This window comes from Orycteropus afer, unplaced genomic scaffold (assembly GCF_000298275.1).
Source record: "Orycteropus afer afer isolate SDZICR_OR568_19922 unplaced genomic scaffold, OryAfe1.0 scaffold00083, whole genome shotgun sequence".
Classification (NCBI taxonomy): domain Eukaryota; kingdom Metazoa; phylum Chordata; class Mammalia; order Tubulidentata; family Orycteropodidae; genus Orycteropus; species Orycteropus afer.
The window spans coordinates 6,620,525-6,641,385 of NW_006921670.1; the positions used below are offsets into that span (position 1 = coordinate 6,620,525).

At 46.5% G+C, this 20,861-nt stretch overlaps 1 protein-coding gene across 1 annotated transcript in view; it reads left to right on the plus strand.

The window, feature by feature from the left end:
* MEI1 (meiotic double-stranded break formation protein 1) overlaps positions 1-20,861 on the plus strand; it is a 153,700-nt gene that overhangs the window by 1,927 nt on the left and 130,912 nt on the right. Inside the window, exons 2-8 of the mRNA XM_042781067.1 lie at positions 2,984-4,208; positions 4,524-6,117; positions 11,035-11,136; positions 11,248-11,446; positions 14,223-14,346; positions 15,435-15,485; positions 20,621-20,694. Coding sequence (XP_042637001.1) covers positions 2,984-4,208; positions 4,524-6,117; positions 11,035-11,136; positions 11,248-11,446; positions 14,223-14,346; positions 15,435-15,485; positions 20,621-20,694 — 3,369 coding nt within the window. The remainder of the gene's footprint in view (positions 1-2,983; positions 4,209-4,523; positions 6,118-11,034; positions 11,137-11,247; positions 11,447-14,222; positions 14,347-15,434; positions 15,486-20,620; positions 20,695-20,861) is intronic.

A 20,861-nucleotide genomic window follows, 5' to 3' on the forward strand; every position in this document is an offset into this window, starting at 1 on the left:
AACAAACAAAACAAAACATGTTGGATGCCCTGAATACCAGAGATGGATCATGCTGGGCAAACTCAGACTGGTCAGGGACAATGTCACCCAGGGCCAAACCCAGGGGTCATCCTGGACTCCTCCATTGTCCTCATTGCACACATTCAATCATCAGCAAGTCCTATTGGCTTGACTTGCAAATCATATGTCCAATCTCCTCACTTTTCACAACCTCACCCTCCCACCTGGGTAGGGCTGCCATTCTGGCTAGTCCATCTGGACTGTAGCAACAGCCTGGTCCCCACTGTCTGGCTCACCAGCCAGTCCTCCACCCAGTAAAGAGCCATCTTTTACTTTTACTCAAAGGCCAGTATACATGCGTGAAGCATGAGTGTGCAGATCAGTGTGTTTCCCCCAAATGAACATGTCCACGTGCAGCACGCAGATTAAGAAGCTGAGCACGGCTTGAGCCCAGAAGGTCCCTTGCATCTCTTGAAGTTCCATCTATGTTGATTTTCAATGGCAGAGATTTGATTTGCCTGCATGGAATCCTACGGTTCCCACCACATGACGGGGTGATGTGTGGACATGCGTGGCTCTTCTGAATCTGATGTAAGCCCAACATTGTGTTTGTGATCCACAACAAACTCTAGAAATAGACCATCCTGATGCATGCCATGGCATGGACGAACCTTGCAAACATGAGCCAAAAGAGTCAGTTGCAAAAGGACAAATTCTGGGTGATGCCACTTACTCGACATAAGCAAATCCACAGAAACCAGAGCTCATTACTGGTTACCAAGGGTAGGAGGGAGGGAGAAGGGGGTTTGCTTAGGGAACGTGAATTTAAGGTCAAGGGGGGAAAAAGGGTTGGAAAAAGATGGTGGGAAAGGTTGCACAACATGCAGAAGGTAACCCACATTCCTGAACTGCACACACAGAAATGGTTGTGATGGCCTCTGTTTTGTGATTATATTTTCACCACCATAAAATTTAAAACAAAAGCAGCTCAGTGCACTTCCCTGTGCAAAGCTGCACTCAGAAACAAATCCAAACTGTCAACCACAACATGCATTTCTTGCTGACCTCATCTCTTAGAGGAGCTCTGGAGGTGCAGTGGTTAATGGCTGCTAACCAAAAGACTGGCTATTCAAACCCACCAGCTGATCCACAGGAGAAAGATGGGGCCATCTGCTTTGGTAAAAATTGACAACTTTGGAAATCCTATGAGAGCAGTTCCATGCTTCCCTCTAGGGGCGCTGTGAGTCAGAATTGGCTCCATCGCAGTGGGTTTGCTTTGGGCTTTGCTTCGGTAGACTGACCGCATTGGAAACCCTGTTGGAGCAGTTCCACTCTGTCCTCTAGGGGCGCTGTGAGCCGGAATCACTCCACGGCAGTGGGTGTGGTTTGGGCTTTGTTTCTGTGAAGATTGACAGCCTTGGAAACTGTGGGGCAGTTCCACTCTGTCCTCTAGGGGCGCTGTGAGTCAGCATTGACTCCACGGCTATGAGTTTGGTTTGGTTTCTGGTCATTCCCTAGGGCTTTCCTGACTGCTCCCTGCAGTCTGGCCACAGAACCTCGTTGCTGCTCCTGTGCACATGGCCTTGTTCTGTCCCCAGGGCCTTTGCACTGAATGTGTCCTCTGCCTATAATGCTCTTTCCTCAGATGCCACTTGATTTGCCCTCACTGCATTTAAGTCGAGGTTCCTGGCTGACACAAATGGTTTGCGCTCGACTATCAACCCAAAGGCTGGAGGTTCAAACCCACCCAGTGGGTGAAAGGCCTGGTGACCTGCTTCTGTAAAGGTGACCGCCAAGAAAATCATATGGGGCAGTTCTATTCTAGAACACATGAGGTAGCCAGGAGTTGGGATCAACTTGATGGCAAAGGGTATGGTTTGGTTTTGCATTCAGGTTTCCAGTCAAATGTCACCTTCCCCGAAAGGCCTTCATTGACCTGAGGGCTCTGTGTAAAGGGGAGACCCCACCCCCCACTCTGCTTTCTTTTCCATCAGAACACTTCAGTATCCAACATTCTGTTACATACTTGCTTACTGTCTTCCAAGCCTAGAACAAAACTCCTAGCAGTGACTTTGTTTTATTTATTTATGCAACCCCAGCACCTACAACAGTGCCTGGCCAGGAGTAAATGCTCAATAAATACATCTTGAGTGAATACTGTTCACCCTAAGGGAAAGGACTCCCCCCCTTTTTGAGTCCCAGCATCCTCATCTGGATAATAGAAGTTGTATCAGGTGCTCTGGTGGCACAGTGCCTAAGGCACTTGACTGCTAACCAGAAGGCTGGTGGTTCAAACCCACCAGCCACTCCTCACCTCAGAAGGAAGATGGGGCAATCTACTTCCGTAGTGATACTGCCTCGGAAACCCAAGGAGGGGTCGCTATGAGTCGGGTCCGACTCGACGGCATATAACAACAACAACAACAACATCTCAGATGGGTGAAGATTAAAAACCCACTGCCATTAAGTCAATTCTGACTCACAGCGCCCCTAGAGGACAGAGTAGAACTGCACCATAGGGTTTCCAAGGCTGTCAATCTTTACTGAAGCAAACTGCTACATCTTTCTCCCACAAAGCCACTGGTGGATCTGACCCACTGACCTTTTGGTTAGCAACCAAATACTTTAACCACCATGCCACCAGAGCTCCTTCGCTAATGTGTGTTCCAGGGCTTTGCTTCTCCATTCTCACCTACAGGTGCCATCACAGGAGCGAGCAGTTCCCTCCACGAGATGTGCCACTGCTTTTGGGCCAGCCTCTGAATTATTCATCAGTCCCAGCAAGCTTAGGGGCCTGGATGTCTGTGTGCAACGTTGGACACGGAAGCAGAGATGTGGGTACCGGAGGAGGCTCCAGGAATCGTGGGCCCAGTGCCCACTCTCCTGGCAGTGCTGGTGTCAGGGCCCACCTCAGGGCGCCCATGCCCCTTTGGAACCCATCTTTTGCTCCACCTCCTTTTCCAGCACCTGCCTGCTCCCTCAGGACAATTCCTGGGAAGCATGGCAGGTGCCCTGGTGTCTCAGTGATGGGCCCACCCACCTGAATTGTAAGCTACAGCCCCTTGCCCTGGAGATGTGTCAAAGGATGGAACAGCTAGTGGTCCACTCCCCAGGAGAGTTCGTGCCACTGGAAACTGTTACCACCATGCATTCCCAGCCCCCCACCATGTCCTCAGCTAACTCTCTCCCAAACCTTCCTTCAGCTCAGGGGCTGCAGTTCTGGTCCAGAGAGTTCCTGCCTGTTGCTTCCAACCAGCAACGGGCAACGCCCACGTGGAAGTCCTGGGGCTGCCCACAAGAGGCCCGGCCACTGGAGAGGGGGAGTCAGACCCCAGGCAGAGAAGAGGCTAGTGGAGAGAATCAGGCTCCAAGGCGGGGAAACCAGAGAGAGAGCAGGGCAGAGGATGCTGAAGAACCCCAGGGCTCTGGAAGGCAACTTCCAACAGATGCTGGAATGAAGGATGAGGCAGGGGCTGAGATCGCGGGGTGGGGAAACCAGAGACCAGTCATAAGTGAAACTGATGGAGAGAGCCTGACACCAGGGTGGGAGAGCCAGGACCAGACGGGAAGTGAGAATGAAGCCAAAACTCAGGAACTAGGGAAGAGAAGCCGGAGGGGGGCTGGGGGTGAGAATCCTCCTGAAACCCAGGCATACGGGGCAGAGAACCACCGGGAGTTAAGATGCAAAACTGATGCTGAGACCCAAACACCAGAGTGGAGGAACCAGGGTAGGAGCGGAGGCGAGGATGCTGTAGGGAGCCAAACCTTCGAGAGGAAGAACAAGAAAGAGGCCAGACGGGACAATGTGCGAGAGACTCAGGCCCAAGGACTGGGGAAGAGGGGCCAGACGGGAGGTGAGGATGGTGAGGAGGCCCAGATGCCAGAGTGGGAGAAGCAAGACAGTGATAGTGGTGCAGAAATCCAGGCAGAAAAGAGGAGGAATCAGGACCGAGCTGGAGGCAAGGATGCTGCGTATTTCCAGACATCTGGGAGGGAGAACCTGGGGGAGGCCAAAGAAGATAGTGGAGAGACCCAGGCCGTGGAGTGGGGGCAACAGGAATGGGCTGGAAGTGAGAATATTCCAGAGATCCAGACAGCAGAGTGGGAGAACCAGGATCAGGGTGGAAGTGAGAAAGCTAGTGGAGAGAACCAGGTAAAACTAAGAGTTGAAATTCTGGTGGGGCGGGGAAGCAAGAAGCTGGGCAAAGGTAGGCATGCAGGGGAAGCCCAGCTGTCTCAGAGGAAGAAACTCAAAGAGATTCGAGAGGAGGACTGGGTGGTGATCCAGGCACCATGGTGGGGAAGCCATAGAATGGTAGCAAGTGACAGTGACAGAGAATTTGAGGTATCGTGTTGGGGGGATCAGGGCCAGGCTGGAGGTGAGCACAGAGCAGACATTTGGGCGCCAGAGAAGAGAAACCAGAGAGAAGAGGGAGGTAAGGCTGGGGTGGAAACCTGGGCAGCTGAGGCAGATCACCAGGGACAAATAAGAGGTGACGTTGATACAGAGACTCCTCACCCAGGAAAGAGGAACTGGAAGTTTGGAGATGAGACGGGTGCAGACATGCAGGCCCCAGGGAAGAGGAGCCTGAGAGGGGTTCGCAGGGAGGATGGCAAAGAGGCCCAGGGACCTAGGGAAGAAAACGAGGGTCAGTTAGGAAGTGAAACGAATGGAAAGCTCCATGCACCAAAGTGGATGAACCAGGAGCATATTAGAAGCAAGGATGGAGCAAACATCTGGGCATTTGATGCAGAGAACCGGGGAAAACTAACAAGTGACATTGATGGGGAAGCCCATCCAGCTGGATGGAAGAAAGAGCAGCAGATTGAAGGTGAGGACACTGCAGACATTCAAACTCTAGAGAAGAGAAACCAGAGAGAAGCTGGAGGCGAGGGTGGTACAGAGACCTGGGCACCGGGGGAAGGAAATCAGAGTCACTCAAGAAGTGATAGTGACAGAAATGTCCATTTATCAGAGTGCAAGGACTGGGAGCAGATGAGAGGTGAGAACGGCACAGAAATTCCGTCTCCAGAGAAGCCACACCAAAAAGAAACTGGAAGCGGGGATGGCATAGAGACCCAGAGACCTGACGGGCAGAACCAGGCACAGTTAGAGAGTGGTGGAAAGACCTCTTGTCCAAAGTGCAGGAACTGGCAGCAGCCTGGAGGTGAGAACCGTACAGAGAACCAGGCATCAGAGAAGACAATCCAAAGAGAGGTTGGAAGTGAGGATGGGGCAGAGATCCAGAGACTGTCAACAAGTAAAGTTAATGGAAAGATCTACTCATCTGAGTTGAAGAACCAGGAGCAGATTGGAGGTGAGACTGATGCAGAAATTCAAATACAAGAGAAGAGAAACCAGAGAGGGACTGAAGGTGATCAGGCACCTGGTGGAGATGACCAGGGAGAGTTAAGAAGTGAAATGGATAGAGAGATCCAGACACAGGGGCGAGGGGACCAGAACAAGGTTGAAGATGAAGATGCTGCTGAAATCCGAGATGGAGGCAACCAGAGAAAGTGCAGAACTGAGGATGCAGGAGGACCTCAAGTAGCAAGGGACAGAAAGAAGAACCAGGTCAGAGGAAAGGATGGTGCTAAGGGAAATCTCCATGTTGACTGTGCTAGGGGTGAGGAGCGTGGGGACGGCAAGCACAGCCTAGCACAGCCCCCAGCCCTCACTGGCTCTGGTTATGGGGCCATGGAACAAAGACAGGCTATGGCCGGTAACAGTTTAGCCTCTGCTCCTCATCCTGAGATCAAGCACCTGCCCCATCAGGGTGGGGTCCTCCTGCTGGCCAGTGGGAAGGACAAGCATCTGACCAGTCGGGGCACAGCCCTTGCCAAGGAACACAGAGCAGGGGCCCAGACGGCCCTACCTGACTCCCACAGAGGTCAACGAAAGATAAAAGACGTGGCTCCAGGGAAGGCCTCCAGCCTGACTTGGGGACCCTGGAACCTTCAGTCAGGGGCCCCCGCCTGCCTATCTCAACCCCAAGCGGCCACAGCCTTTGTGGGCACTCTTGCTGCCCTCACCATCCAGCCCAAGGGGCCAGTCCTCAAGAAAAGCAAACAACTTCTCCTGGAGTCCCTCATGCGGCGGAAGATCGCACACTTGAAGTGGGGTCTCCCTCAGCGCATATTTGAGTCCTATTTGCACCTTAACTTATCAGGACCTTACCCACTGCCTGTTGCTGGGATGAGGCTCCCCGGATTATATACTGGTTATGAGTTTCAAGGACAGCAGAAAGGGCCTAAGCCACCAGAGGATCCGAGGAGGGTTCAACCCACAGGAAGAAAGAGCCCCAAACTTCCTACACAGACTAGAGCCCAGGAGAAGTGTGAACCATGCCGGTCAGAGCCGCTGGGCAGGCCCATCTACCTTGAAAAGCCTAGGAGAGCTAAGCCACCAGGTGGCGCCAGAGACTCACAGCCTATCCAGGAAGCGGTTCCCTCCAAGGGCCTGTTTTCTGCTTCCAGGCAGTCCGGGACTGAAAACGAGTCTGCAAGCTGGTGTGGCGGAGAGAGGGTACAAGAGCTTTCGAGTGAAACCTGCAGGAAGATGGTCAGGCCAGGAGTCTCCCAGATGGCAGAGAGGGCGCCCAGCAGAGAGGGGACCTCAGGCTCCAGGGCAGGCCACAACCACTGGAGGAAGGAGCAGCCTTCTTGGGAGGTCCCTAAGCCCCTCAAACGCAAACTGCAGCAGCCCACATCCTGGAAAAGAGGCAACCTGGAGCGGCCTTCCTCCTGTCCTGCGGAGCCTTCCAGCTTCAAAAAGAGTCTCCGATCTGCGGCAGCGAGGCTGAATGCAACCCTTCTGAGCAAGATGACCTGGTTCCCACAGCCGGCCAAGCCCCAGGACTCTGGCCCCTGTGCAAGCCTGCGGGATCCTGATCCTATCCTGCTTCCCAAAGCAGGGGACCCACCTACAGAGGAGAGCAGCGTCAAAGTTAGCACTTCTTTGGAGAGGGAACTTCACTCACCCGGTCACTGTGGTGCTGGAGCCTCTCCGCCCAGTACAGAGAGCCCCCAAGGTCAGGGGGCCCCTGGGAACCCAAATGGGTCCCCACGGAGTCCACCAGCTCCCAAGAAGTTTGTTTTTATGAAGCATTTGAGGTCTTTTCTGCTCCAGCTAGGCTTTAGAAAGTAGTCTGCAGCCCAGAGTCCCAAGGACATGGCAGAGAAGGCATGAGAGTGATCAGTTCACCCCCAAAGCCTCTAATAAAATTGGTTATTTGCCCTGGGATTTGAGTTCTTTGAGATGTTCTCTGAGTGTTCCTTTTTGTGGCGTGGCATACTTTGGAGGTAAAAGCTACTGGTACCCCATGGTTTTAAAGGCCTGAGGGCTGTGGGTCGGTCCAATACTATCTCCTGAAACACCTCCCTTCCCCAGCTCCTCACAGTACGGACCACTGGGGTTTCTGTCAGGGTCCTGTCCTGAGCTAATCCTGCCTGAGGCATGACAATCAACCTCAACGACTTTAAGGAGGGTTGGGCTCAGCTATTATTCAGGTTTTTTTGGTTACAAGGAAGGGAGCAGATCCTTGGACATCTGTGCTACTTTTCTGCCTCTGACCCTCAGCCCCATGGCTGGGTGTCTGTTGCTCATGAACAGACCTCATGGGCAAAATATCTCTACCTCTTTTATTCTCAAGTACAGTAGCCATAATAACTACCTGTTGTTCTGTCTGGCCCACCTATGGGAGTCTTGAGGTCAATCACTTGTTTTAATCAAGTCTGAAACTTCTGAGCCAATTAGCATTGTGTCTTGTGATACACAACTACATTGTGTCTTGTGATGCTTCAACAAGTGGACACTGAGGCTCAAGGGCATAATTCAGTGGGGGAGCTGGGACTTTAATTCAAGCTCTTTCTTTCCCTTCCTTTCTTCTCACTTATCTTTTTTTTAAAAAAAAAAAAATTAATTGTAAAAGTCATAAATGCTCATGAAAGGGAGTTTAGAAAATTCAGAAAAATAAAAAATAATCTATAATCCCACCACCCAGTCAATATTAGGATGTGTTTTCTGCCTGGTTTTATTTTTCTGCATTAAATACCCATTACCACTCCTTGGAAGGAAGGCTGAGCAATCTACTTCTGTTGTGATACTGCCTCTGAAACCAAGGAGGGGTCGTTAGAAGTCGGGGCTGACTCAATAACACATAACAACCACCACCACCACCACTGAGTTGATTCCTCCTTGTAGCGACCCTATTGGACAGTAGAATTGCCCCACAGGGCTTCCAAGGCTGTAATCTTTACAGAAACAGACTATCACAGTCTTTCTCCCATGGACAGCTGGTTCTAACCGCTGACCTTTTGGTTAGCAGCCAAATGCTTAACCAGTGGGTTGCTGCTGTCTGTAAATTTCTGCCTATCTCTATTATAACATTTACAGGAGCCCTGGTAGCATGCTGGTTTGAACCCACTAGCCACTCCATGGGAGAATGATGTGGCAGTCTACTTCTGTAAAGATTACAGCCTTGGAACCCCTATGGGAGTAGGTCTACTCTGTCTCATAGTGTCGCTGTGAGTTGGAATCCACTTGGTGGCACTGGGGTTATTATAGCACTTAGACTGTGGTAGGTAGCCCCTAAGATGGCTCGTGTGTAGTCCCCTCCTCTAGAATGTGGATTGGACCTAGTGACTCATTTCTGACAAATCGAATAGGTTACAAAACGGTTGTGGCTTCCATCTCGGGCACCCTCTCTTGTTCCCTTGCTTGCTCACAGACTTCATGTTGTGATTGGCCCTATGGAAAGGCACATGCGGCAAGGAACTGGGGGAGGCCACTGAACAACAGCCAAAGGGGACCTGAGGGTCTCAGCCCAACAGTGTGCATGGAACTGAATCCTGCTACCAACAGCAAGAGTGACCTTGGAAGCAGCTCCTTCAACCCCAGTGAGCCTTGGATGACTGCAGCCTCAGCTGACAGTGTGACTGCAGCCTCATGAGACACCTTCAGCCAGAGGCCCCTGGCTAAGCCATACCTGGATTCCCGAACCACAGAAACTAGGAGACAATGTTTGTTGTTTTAAGTTGCTAAATTTTGGGAATGTATTAGTTTCTTATGGCTGCTGTAAGAAATTGTCACAGACTTGGTGGCTTCAAACGATAGAATTTTACTTACCCCCAGTTATGGAGGTCAGAAGTCCCAAACCAACATGTCAAGAGGGCTGTGCTCCCCACAGAGACTCTAGAGGGCAGTCAGTTCCTTGCCTCTCCTGGCTTCTGGTGGCTCCAGGCATTTCTCAGCTTGTGGACCTATCACTCCAATTTCTCCCTCTGTGATCACAACGTCTCCTTCTCTTCTATGTCTGTCCTGTGTTTCTTATAAAATGTCATTAGATTTAGTACCCACCAGTATGTTGTTGTTGGGTGCCATTGAGTCGTCTCTGACTCACAGCAACCCCATGTACAACAGAACGAAACACTGCCCCATCCTGTGCCAGCTTCATAATCCTTGCTATACCTGAGCCCATCATTGTAGCCACTGTGTCAACCCATCTCCTAGAGGGTCTTCACCTTTTTTGATGACCCTCCATTTTACCGAGCATGATGTCCTTCTCCAGGGAATGGTCCCTTCTGACCACATGACCAAAGTAGGTGAGACGCAGTCTGGCCATTCTTGCTTTGAAGGAGCATTCCAGCTGCACTTCCTCTAGGACAAATTTGTTGGTTTTTCTGGTGGTGCATGGGACTTTCACATGTATACTCCAGGATGATCTCTCATCTCAAGATTCTCAATTCATCTGCAGAGATCCTTTTTCAAATAAGATAACAGATTCTGGGAACTAGGATGTGGACATATTTTTCTGAGGGCCGACTTTCAAACTATACACAGGGTGATTTTTGTAATGCAGCAATTGATTGTTGTTAGGTGCTGTTGAGTCGTTTCCAACTCATAGCGACCCCATGCACAGCAGAACGAAACACCACCCGATCCCACGCCAGCTCCATGATCCTGCTATACTTGAGCCCATTGTCGCAGCCACCGTGTGCAGCAACTAATAGTTAATACATATGTGTTGGTGTTATTGGCTGCATAGAGTCACCCTTGACTCACAGTGACCCCATGCACATTTTCCCATAATATCTTTTTTTCTCAAAAAACATTACTTCATAATATTCCACTCAATAAAAAGTCCTTGCTTTTAATACCACATAATATGGATGAACTTGGAGGACATTATGCTGAGTGAAATAAGTGAGTCACAGAAGGACAAATATTGTACTAGTCCACTATTGTAAAAAGTCAAGGAAAGGTTTTATACATGGAAGGAAACTTTCTTTATTGGTTACAGGGATGGGAGGGGAGGGGAGGGAAAATTCCTAGATAGGTTAGCAGGGGTGGGGATATATATATATACACAGAAACCAAAGATTATTAATGGTTACCAGGGGTAGGAGGAAGCTTTTGTTCGTGGGATGTTGAATTTATGCTAATGGTGGTGGAACATTTTGGAAAAGAATAGTAATAATTGTGGCACAACATGAAAAATATGTTATCAACATCCCTGAGCTGTAAATGTGGAAATTGTTATGTTGGCGAATGTCTTGTGTATGTTTTCACCACAATAAAAGTAAAAAAAGTTACTGCTTTCCAAACTATTTTATGGAAAGCACCTTTTCCACTAAGTTACATACATGGTCTGTGAATGTAGAAAACACCTCTTGAACTTAACTCCTTTAAGATTGTTGGGCAGGTAAGTCCATATTGATTGATAGATTAGTTTTGTTGGCGAAATATTTTCTCTTCACTATCTTTTGTACCCTCACGAAGTCTCAGGTAGTGTAGCCCTTTGTAAGATGATATTTTATGGGAAGCGTCTTAAATTCTTTGAAAGGTGTCATGTAAATTTAAGGTAATGATAGTAACTCGTGATATTTATTTTTAAAGAGTTTTATATTATAAATGGGTTGTTTCCTTTCTTTTTTCAAAGCTAATGACAGCTTCTTTATAAATGGTTTTCAACTTTCAGTGTGGTGAAGGGAATCCCTGAGGGTTCTAAGAGCAAATCCCTTTGGGCTTCGTAGGACACGTTCCAGAATCTGGGCGCCAACACCCGTCCTCAAGGGCCGCTGCTCGCCCAACCCAACACCCGCCCCCCGGGGCCGCTGCTCGCCTGAGGGTGCATAGTACTAGATCCGCGCAGGCGCATTACACACACACACACACACACACACACACACACACACACACAGTCGCAGTCTTCTAAGTGCGCTTGCGCACTAACTGCGCGGGAAAAGCTGCCGCCGCGCCGGAGTGCGAGCTGGGGTGGCTGAGAGGGTGATGTCTGCGGGTCCTCTGGGGCCGGGGAGAGACGAAGAGGCGGCGCTGCTACTCGAGAAGTCCCATTATCGGCACGACCCGTGCTGGCTGCTGCCCGTGCCCCCGCGACTCTGCCTTGCCTGCGCGTTGGAGCTGCTGCCGGAGCCCGGCGTGTCGGTGCGGGGCGCCCCATCCCCCTGGCGAACCTGGCCCAGGCCTTCCCCTCACCAAACACGGCCGCCGCGCTCCCTAGCAGCCTCTTGGCCCGGGCTAAACGCCCCTGAAACGAAGCCAGGCCCACTCGCTTTGTTAAAGTTGCTCCCTAAACTTGTCCCTTTCACCTGACTGACCCAAGCTTCGTCTTCTGAGGCCCTGCTCTGGGCCAACGTAGCCCCTTTCCGAACCAGGCCCTGCCCTCTGGGAGTGCACTCCCTCCCGCCCAGCGCCCCACCGAGCTTCACTGGCACCGGTCCTGCCAATTGCTGTTGGTGTCTCCATTTCTGCGGGATTTCGCCTTAGCACAGACTCGCTCCCACCTCAGTCCCCCCTCAGCCGGGCGCACATGCAGTGAGGCTTCTCGTTCCCTTCAGATGTCTGAGGGTGTCGGGCTGGAGGAGGGGGTGGCTTGGCCTCTGTAATACGGCAGGATGGAGGGGTGGAAGTGAGAGCCGGGCGGAAGGGGGTGAATGGGAAGAAAACCTGTCTGATAGGCACAGTTGGCTGAAACGTGGGTTGCCTGTTCCCTCAAACCCCCATCCGTTTTTTCAGACCTTCTCCTTTATGGAGCCATCCAAGAAGAGTTTGGGAGATCGTTTTTCCTGTTGCTGAGGGGAATTCATGCCTTGGGAAGGGGTGTTGGACTAGTCAGTGGTTCTCAAACCTCTCGATCTCAGGATGACTTAAAGTTTTAAAAATTATTGAGGACCCTGAAGAGCTTCTATTTATGTGGCTTATAGCCATTGATATTTACTTAATAGAAATTAAAACAAAAATTTAAATAGCTATTAATTCATTAAAAATCATAGTAAATCCATTAGATTGTGACATAAGTAATTTTTAAAATAAAAATAACTATACATCCCCTCCAAAAAAAACCATAATGAAAATAGTGGTTTTGTTTTATATTTTTTGCAATTCTCTTTAATGTCTGATTTTATAGAAGATAGCTGTGTTCTCATCTGTTTCTGCATTCAGTATGTTGCAATATCACATGTCATGTAGCCTCTGGAAAATTCTGCTGTATGCTTGTGGAAAAAGCAAATAATGTTTTATTATGGAAATCATTTTGATCTTATGGACACCTGAAAGGGTCTGGGGACCCCAAGGATCCCAACACCACGCTTTGAGAAATTCTGGGCTAGTTAATAATCCTTGAGGTTTCATTATGGCCACAAATTCTGAGGTAACTATTCTTAGATGGGAAGACAGGGATACAGAGATGAATAAGACAATGCACAGGAGAGAAAATAATGGAACACGTTACTGGAAATTTAGGAGATGGACATATTGTTTGTGGTCAGGGAATTAACAGTAAGGAGGGAGATTAGGAAGACTATTCGAGGAGGAAGGATTCAAATCAATTGTGAAAAGATGGGTGATCTTTGGCCTGGAGAGATGGGGTAGCTGGTAACAGTAAGTAGTATCAGTATTAGCTGTGATGAGTTTGGGGGATAATCAGCTTTGAAGGGAAGTTGTGGGAAGTGAGATTTGAGATCAGTTCCTTGAAGTGTTTGAATCCAAGTGATCAAGTAAAGGGAAGTCATTGAGATTTTTTGAGCAGCTCATTTAGAGCATTAGCTAAATCTATTAAGTAGGATGAATTTGAAGGAAAAATGGGAGACTTGCAGTGGTACGGATAAAAGGCAGTAAGAGATGCAACTTCTCTACCTTTTATTAAATGCACTTTTTTTAGCCTTACCCCTTGGAAGGGGTGATGTAATCAGCTGTTCCTGTGTTCCTGTTCTATCCTGAGTGCTCACCCCATTTTTTGACCTACCTTTTGCTATTGTCTTGAGTACTTTGCACACTACTCTCCAGTTCCCTGTACAGGGAGATGACTTTAGCGTGACGGTTTATGTCTGTCTAGAGTAGCAAGGTACATTTATTTTCTCTACCTACCTCTGTGAGGCTCTTGTGCTATAAGTTCCCCCAGACAGTTTACCTAGGAAAGGGCACTGACCTTGGACAAGACTAGATTTTGATCTGAGTCTTTGGAAAAGTCTCCGAGCCTCCGTTTTCTCATCTCCAAAACCATGATGATGATATCTGTTTTTCCTTGCTTCACTAACTTACTAGATATATATGAGCTGGTGGACAAAAGAGTGACTTGTGAATAGTACAAAAAACTAAACTCATTGCCACTCTTTTAAAGCCAGGGTGTGCCTTCAAAAGTCTAAGTATTTGATGTAGAGGGTAGAATTTAGCTGGGACATTGCTTAAAGCTGGTATTAGTTTTAGACTTCACAGTGAGCCTTTGTGGGTTTGTTTTCTCTTTTAACCATTAACCACTCCCTATTTATCCTTCTGTACTCCAAGGACTATTATGCAGTGATCCAACTCATAGTGACCCCTCTTTGGGTTTCCGAGGTGGTATCACTATGGAAGTAGACTGCCCAACCTTCTTTCCGAGGAGTGGCTGGTGGGTTTGAACTATTAGCCTTCTGGTTAGCAGTCAAGTGCCTTAGGCAGTACGCCACCAGAGCTCCTTGTGAGTGCTATGTAAATATAGGATGTTAGTACCCTCAACCCATGTATAATCCTCCATATGAACATGTGGATGCCTGTGTGTAAATAATGCTCCTTGTCAAAGACCTTCAGTAAGTATGGAACTTACCATAGTTTAGACGATTCTTCCAGTGCCACCTTGTAATTATATCTGGGAATTGCAATTGCTTGGGTTCAATATGGTTGAGAGTTGGTTGCTATTAAAGAATTTTTTTCTTTCTCCCTCAAGTTGGTACGCAAGAAGCACGTGCTGTCCTGTTTACAAGATGCTCTTGTAAGGCACACCTCCCTCATCACGCAGCTGGTGGCTCAGGACCAGAGAGTCTGCGTTCACTTCATAAGCATGCTTTTTGGTGAGATTAAAAGGGACGCTTGGCATGAATTTTACATGTGTCTGTTTTTGGGGTCTTGGAGAAACAAAATAGATTTTTTATAGTTTATTAGAAAATTGTTTTGTAATAATGGTGAACAAATGACCCCTTTAATAATATATAAGGAGCTCTGGTAGCATAGTGGCTAAAGCACTTGACTGCTAACCAGAAGGCTGGCGGTTCAAACCCACCAGCCACTCCTCGGAAGGAAGGTTGGGCAATCCTACTTCCGTAGTGATACTGCCTCGGAAACCCAAGGAGGGGTCGCTATGAGTCGGGGTCGACTCGATGGCACATAACAACAACAACAACAATAATATATAAGATGTATTATATAGTAACCAGCTTCACTGGAGCTAAGAGGTTAGTAAAAGTGTGAAGATGAATATGGGAAATCAATGAGCCTTCAGAGTCAAGTATGTATGGTCTTTGCATGGGATCTTAGTACATCTTAGGTCTGGACTGGAGTCTGCTGACCTGGGTGTAACCCTGATAAGTCACCCTTGTCTCCTGTGCCTTAGTTTTTTCATTTGTAAAATGAGATGGATTAAATTTTATCTCAGGTCCTTTCTTTTAATATGATTATAATGTCCTATGGAATCAGCATTTTTGGGAGAAAGGGAGGTATTATGGATTGAATTATGTCCCCACAAAATACATGTTGTAAATCTTAACCTTTGTGCCTATGGTGAGGAGCCCTGGTGACACAGTGGTTAAAGCACTCAGCTGCTAACCAAAAGGTCAGTGGTTCAAAGCCACCAGCTGCTCTGTGGGAGAAAGATGTGGTATTCTGCTTCTGTAAAGATTTACAACTTTGGAAACCTCGTGGAGCAGTTCTATTCAACTCGAGGATGAGTTTGTTTATTTTTTATTTTTTTGTATACTTAAAGTGCTTACTCTTTTAAAGCCAGGGTGTGCCTTCAAAAGTCTAAGTATTTGATGTGGAGGGTAGCATTTAGCTGGGACATTGCTTAAAGCTGGTATTAGTTTTAGACTTCACAGTGAGCCTTGTGGGTTTGTTTTCTCTTTTAACCATTAACCACTCCCTATTTATCCTTCTGTACTCCAAGGACTATTATGCAGTGTGGAAGATGGGAGTACAACAGACCTCTGTATTGAAGGTGAGGTAAAGCTGTATACCTAGCATTTGAAGCTGGGAATATTAGCCTGAGTTGCAGTTGTGGTTATCTGAGACCTTGGTGAAAGGGTCTACTTAGAGACAGAGACAGATAACTCAATTAGTTGTCAATCATTAATTCTACATGTCTTTATTGGGTACCTACTCTATGCCTATATCACATTCAAGGTATACATAGGTGAATTAAGACATGGCCCCTGCCTTCTAAGAGCTTATAACCTGGAAAAGTAAGTAACTAGACTTGATAAGTACTACTACAATGACATGCACAAAATATTTTTTTTAATTACATTATATTGATTGGTTGGAAGTTGCTTGCGCATGATGTTGTCGTTAGGTGCCATCGAGTTGGCTCTGACTCCTGGCAACCCCATGTACAACAGAATGAAACACCACCCAGTCCTGCACCATCCTCACCATCTTTGCTATGCTTGAGCCATCATTGCAGCCACTGTGTCAATCCACCTTGATGAGGGTCCTCCCCTTCTTTGCTGACTCTCCACTTTACCAAACATGATATTCTTCTCCAGGGAATGGTCTGTTCTGACAACATGATCAATGTAGGCGAGACGAAGTTTAGCCATTCTCGCTTCCAAGGAGCATTCTGGCTGCACTTCCTCCAGGACAGATTTGTTTGTTCTTCTGGCAGTCTATGGTATTTTCAGTATTCTTCACCAATACCACAATTGAAATGCATTGACTCTTTTTTGATCTTCCTTATAGTGGCTAAGGCACTTGACTGCTAACCAGAAGGCTGGCAGTTCAAACCCACCAGCCACTCCTCAGAAGGAAGGTTGGGCATTCCTACTTCCGTAGTGATACTGCCTCGGAAACCCAAGGAGGGGTCGCTATGAGTCGGGGCCGACTCGATGGCAAACAACAACAACAACAACAACAAATTAACTTTCAAGCTCTCACATGCATATGAGGCAATTGAAAATACCATGACTTGGGTTAGGCATACCTTAGCCTTCAAAGAGACATCTTTGCTCTTCAGTACTTTAAAGAGGCCTTTTGCAGCAGATTTTCCCAGTACAACATGACTTACACATAGGTAGTGGTTAAAGCTGTGGAAGTACATGCGTTTACTTACAAATAGCTTATAAAGGAAGAAGGCAATAGAACTGTCATGGGGGGATTCCAGCAGAGAGTAAGAATTGTATCAGTTAGGGTCCAGTCAGGAATCAGAAACGATACCAGTTATTTGAACAGAAAAAACTAAAGAATTTTTACAGAGACTTACTATATGACCCAGTAATTCCATTCCTAGGTATATACCCAAAATAATTAAAAACAGGAACTCAAATATTTGTACACCAATGATCATACTAGTGTTATTCACAGTAGCCAAAATGTGGGGATAACTCAAATGTCCATCAGTGGATGAATGGATAAACAAAATGTGGTACACACATACAATGGCGTGTTATACTGTTAAGGAAGGTATGGTGATCCCTGAGAATGAACCTTGAAAACACTATACTAAGTGAAATAAGCCAGATGCAAAAATAAATGATCCCACTATATGATATAGCTAGAACAGGTAAATGCATAGAGACAGAAAGAAGATTAGCAGTTAATCAGGAGCTGAGGTGTGGGGAGAAAGGGGAGTTACTGCTTAATAGATACAGAGTTTCTGAAAAAGTTTTGGTAATAGATACTGGTGATAGTTGCACAATGTTATGAATGTTTTTTAACATCACTGAATTGTACAATTTAAAATGGTTAAAATGGCATATATATATATATACATATATATATATATATATATATATATATATATATTTATTTATTTATTTAAAATAATTATTAACTAGGTAACTGAAGGGGAGCTCTGGTGGTGTAGTTCCTAAAGCATTTGCTAACCAGAAGGCTGACGGTTCAAATCCACCAGCCACTCCTCAGAAGGAAGGTTAGGCAATCTACTTCCATAATGATACTGCCTCGGAAACCCAAGGAGGGGTCACTATGAGTCAGATCTGACTCGATGGCAGTGGGTTTTTGGGTTTTGGGGTAACTGAAGAGGTGCAAAGAGAATACCAGGTTTTCACAGAGCTAGTAGCAAACACAGAAAGCAGCTCCCATCGCCAGGGCTGGGGAAATAAAGAGAAGAGGTTGGAATTATTAAAACTTTGAAGTTTGGGGGGGGGGGGACTACTGGCTGGGACCCAGACTTCTGAGGAAAGGCATTGACCAATTAATGCTGGTGTCTTCAGGGAGGAGGGATGCAGTGAGGCTGGATCTGCAAAACTGCAAACTAGACTCAGCTGCTCATAGGGGAAGACACTACCACTGCCAGAGTGAAGAGGTATTAGGGTGACATTCATAGGTATAAAGTAGAAGGAAACAAACAGGAAGCCCAAAGAAGGAGTGAGACCCTTCTTCCTATAGCCTTGCCATCTCTTTGTAGTGCCCATTATTGGCAGAGCCTAACTGTGGGCCATCTAGGAAAGCAGAAATGTGGTTTTCAGAGTTCTAGCCACAGTATCCCAAAACAAAGTACAGAAGGGTGAATTTTGAGCTGAGAGACAATAGCAAAATGGCTGATTCTGTCCATTCTTTTGACTAATTTTCATCCTCACACACCTTTCTAGACACGTTTGAACTTCCATAGAACAACATAAATAACTCCGTTTGTGCCTAACAAGATACATCTATCTTTTATACGTATCTTTCATATAAAAAAAGCTATTTATCTCCAAGATAAGGAGATGGCAAGTTCAAATAATAATTATATTTATTTCTGAAAGACAGTTATATTATCCATATTATCCATCTCAGGGTCATGATAGTTAATTTTCAACTTCAGTCACAGTTCCCATCTCAATGTTCTGTTTTCTGCATAATAAATGATAAAGTTAGCTTTCAACAAAACTTGTACAGATAATAAAGACAAGGAGAAGCAGAGAGGAAAAAAGAAAATATATACAAATCATACACACATACATACACACGTTCATTTCCATAACTGGTCACAAGCCTGTAGTTAATATTTTTAATTTCTTTCTTTCTTTACCCATTCCATATATCCTTTGCCCTCAGCAAGGATCACAACTGGTTGAGATTTTTGCCAAGTTGGGAATAACCCAAACCTTCATTTTGAAGGGTCTGAATCTTCAGTGGTCCTGCTTTTTTTTCAGGTTGCTATAGTTTTACATTCACTTTTGCTATTAAACATGGAAGTACTAGGAGCTTCCCCAGAGAATCCTTGATTCCAGACATAGTCCTCCCTGACTTTATTGTTCAAAGCAACCCAATTTCCCCTGGTTATCAAGATCAGTTACTCCAGGTGGTAGAGTAATCTTTTCTTTGCCTATTGGCTCAATGGCATAAAGAGCTCTAAATGGCCAGATGGTAGTTTCAACTTCTAATTCAACAGAACTATTGTGTTCTTTCATGGAAGCACCCTTCCCTTAGAAACCAAGACCTTTAGCCCTTTCAAGACTGAGTTATTTTCTACTTGCATTTTTTGGTTGAAATCATGTGTTTTCAGTTATGGAAGTAATTTTGAATGAAATTAAAAAAATTTTTTTTGACGTAATATGGATTTTGGTACAATTAATGGGACATATATGAGGGGGTCTTTGGTCCTGGGGTTGATGGGATGAGGCCCATTTCTTCAGATTCATGCAGTTATATAGCCCCCCACACCAGATGGCAGCCCATACTACAAGTGGGATAGCGGCTTCCCACTAAACTCCAGAAGAGGGAAATGTAGGTGGGTACTCTGTCCCATGGATCACAAAAGGGTTAAACCAGCAGAGCTCAAAGTTGTGGAGTTCTAGAGGAAGATTGCAAGACTGGAGAGAGAAGAAGCACTTTCTCCTTCCTTGCTGTTTCCTGTTTCTGTGAGTGTTCTAGAATGAGTCTTTACCTGGCAGGGTAGAGCAGTCCCACAGCAGCAGCTGAATCTAGTTTGCAGCTTTTCCAGCACTTGCAGAGCCAGCTTCATCTCCTTTTCTCCTCAAAGACACCAGAAGAATCATTGATGGGTTTGCAGCTAAGAGATAATATCCTAATAATTGACATAAAACCTCAGTTTTACTTCTGTTTTCTAGTATTTAAAAGAGCAGACTTAAAGGAGGAAAAAGTACCCATCCAAAACCACTGGTGTTAAGTTGATTTGATTTCAACTCATAGCAACCCTATAGGACAGAGTAAAATTGCCCTATAGGGTTTCCAAGGCTGTAAATCTTTATGGTAGCAGATTGCTACATCTTTCCTGTGGAGGAGTTGGTGAGTTTGAAATGTGACCTTTTGGTTAGTAGCAAGGTACTTTAACCACTGCACCACTAGGGCTCCTGGAATAAAATAAAGATAATGTAATGTAGTTTTTAATCCTGGCTTCACAGATAACTCACCTGGGGAATTGAAAAAAATATATATACAGGTGCTTGTACTTTCCCTCTAGAGGTTCTCATTTATTGGTCTAGGGTGGAACTTGGGCTTTGCTATTTTTTAAAGTCTCCTAGTGATTCATGATGGAGCTCTGATGGTGTAATGGTTAAAGCATTTGGCTGCTAACCAAAAGGTAGATGTTCGAACTCATCAGCTACTCAATGGGAGAAAGATGAGGCAGTCTGCTTCCATAAGATTTAAAGTCTTAGAAACCCTGTGGGGGCAGTTCTACTCTGTTCTGTAGGGTCACTCTGAGTCAGAATTGACTCAGTGTTGGTGGGTTAATGATTCAGGAGCCTTGGTAGCACATTAGATAAGTGCTTGACTACTAGCCAAAAGTTTGGTGATTTGAGACCACCCAAAGGCACCTCAGAAGACAGGCCTGGTGATGTGCTTTCGAAATGTCACAGCCTTGAAAACTCTGGAGCAGTTCTGCTCTGCATACATGGGGTCACCATGAGTCAGGATCTACTCAACAGTAATTAACAACAGGTGATTCTAATATGCAGCCTGAGCTGAGAGCCACTAATACAAAACATGAAGAAGCCAGAAATCCTTTGGTTTGGGTGTGGACACATAGTTAAATGGGGGAAACAGAAAAGACTAATACCAGTTAATAATAATAAACCACTGCCCTGCACTGACTCGGAATAGAAGGGCTATGAAAGGTGAATTCCAGTTGGGCGTTGCTTCTGGTCACTGATGCTATTGTTTCCTCAGTCCTTATCCAGCTTATAACTCAGCTGAAGCTGGAGCAGACCCTCCATTGCCTGTTGGATGAGTGCTACAGAGAGGTCAGTAAATAGCAGTGGGTTCTTAAGCATCCCTCAAACTCTCCAGGTGTCAGAGCTGGGCCGACCTCTTCTTTAGGGAAGTAGAGGGACTGAAATCCAGAGAGGAAAAGGGACTCACGTGCTTGACGTGTCTTGGGTTGGTATCAGAGCCAGAGTTAGGGCCTGGG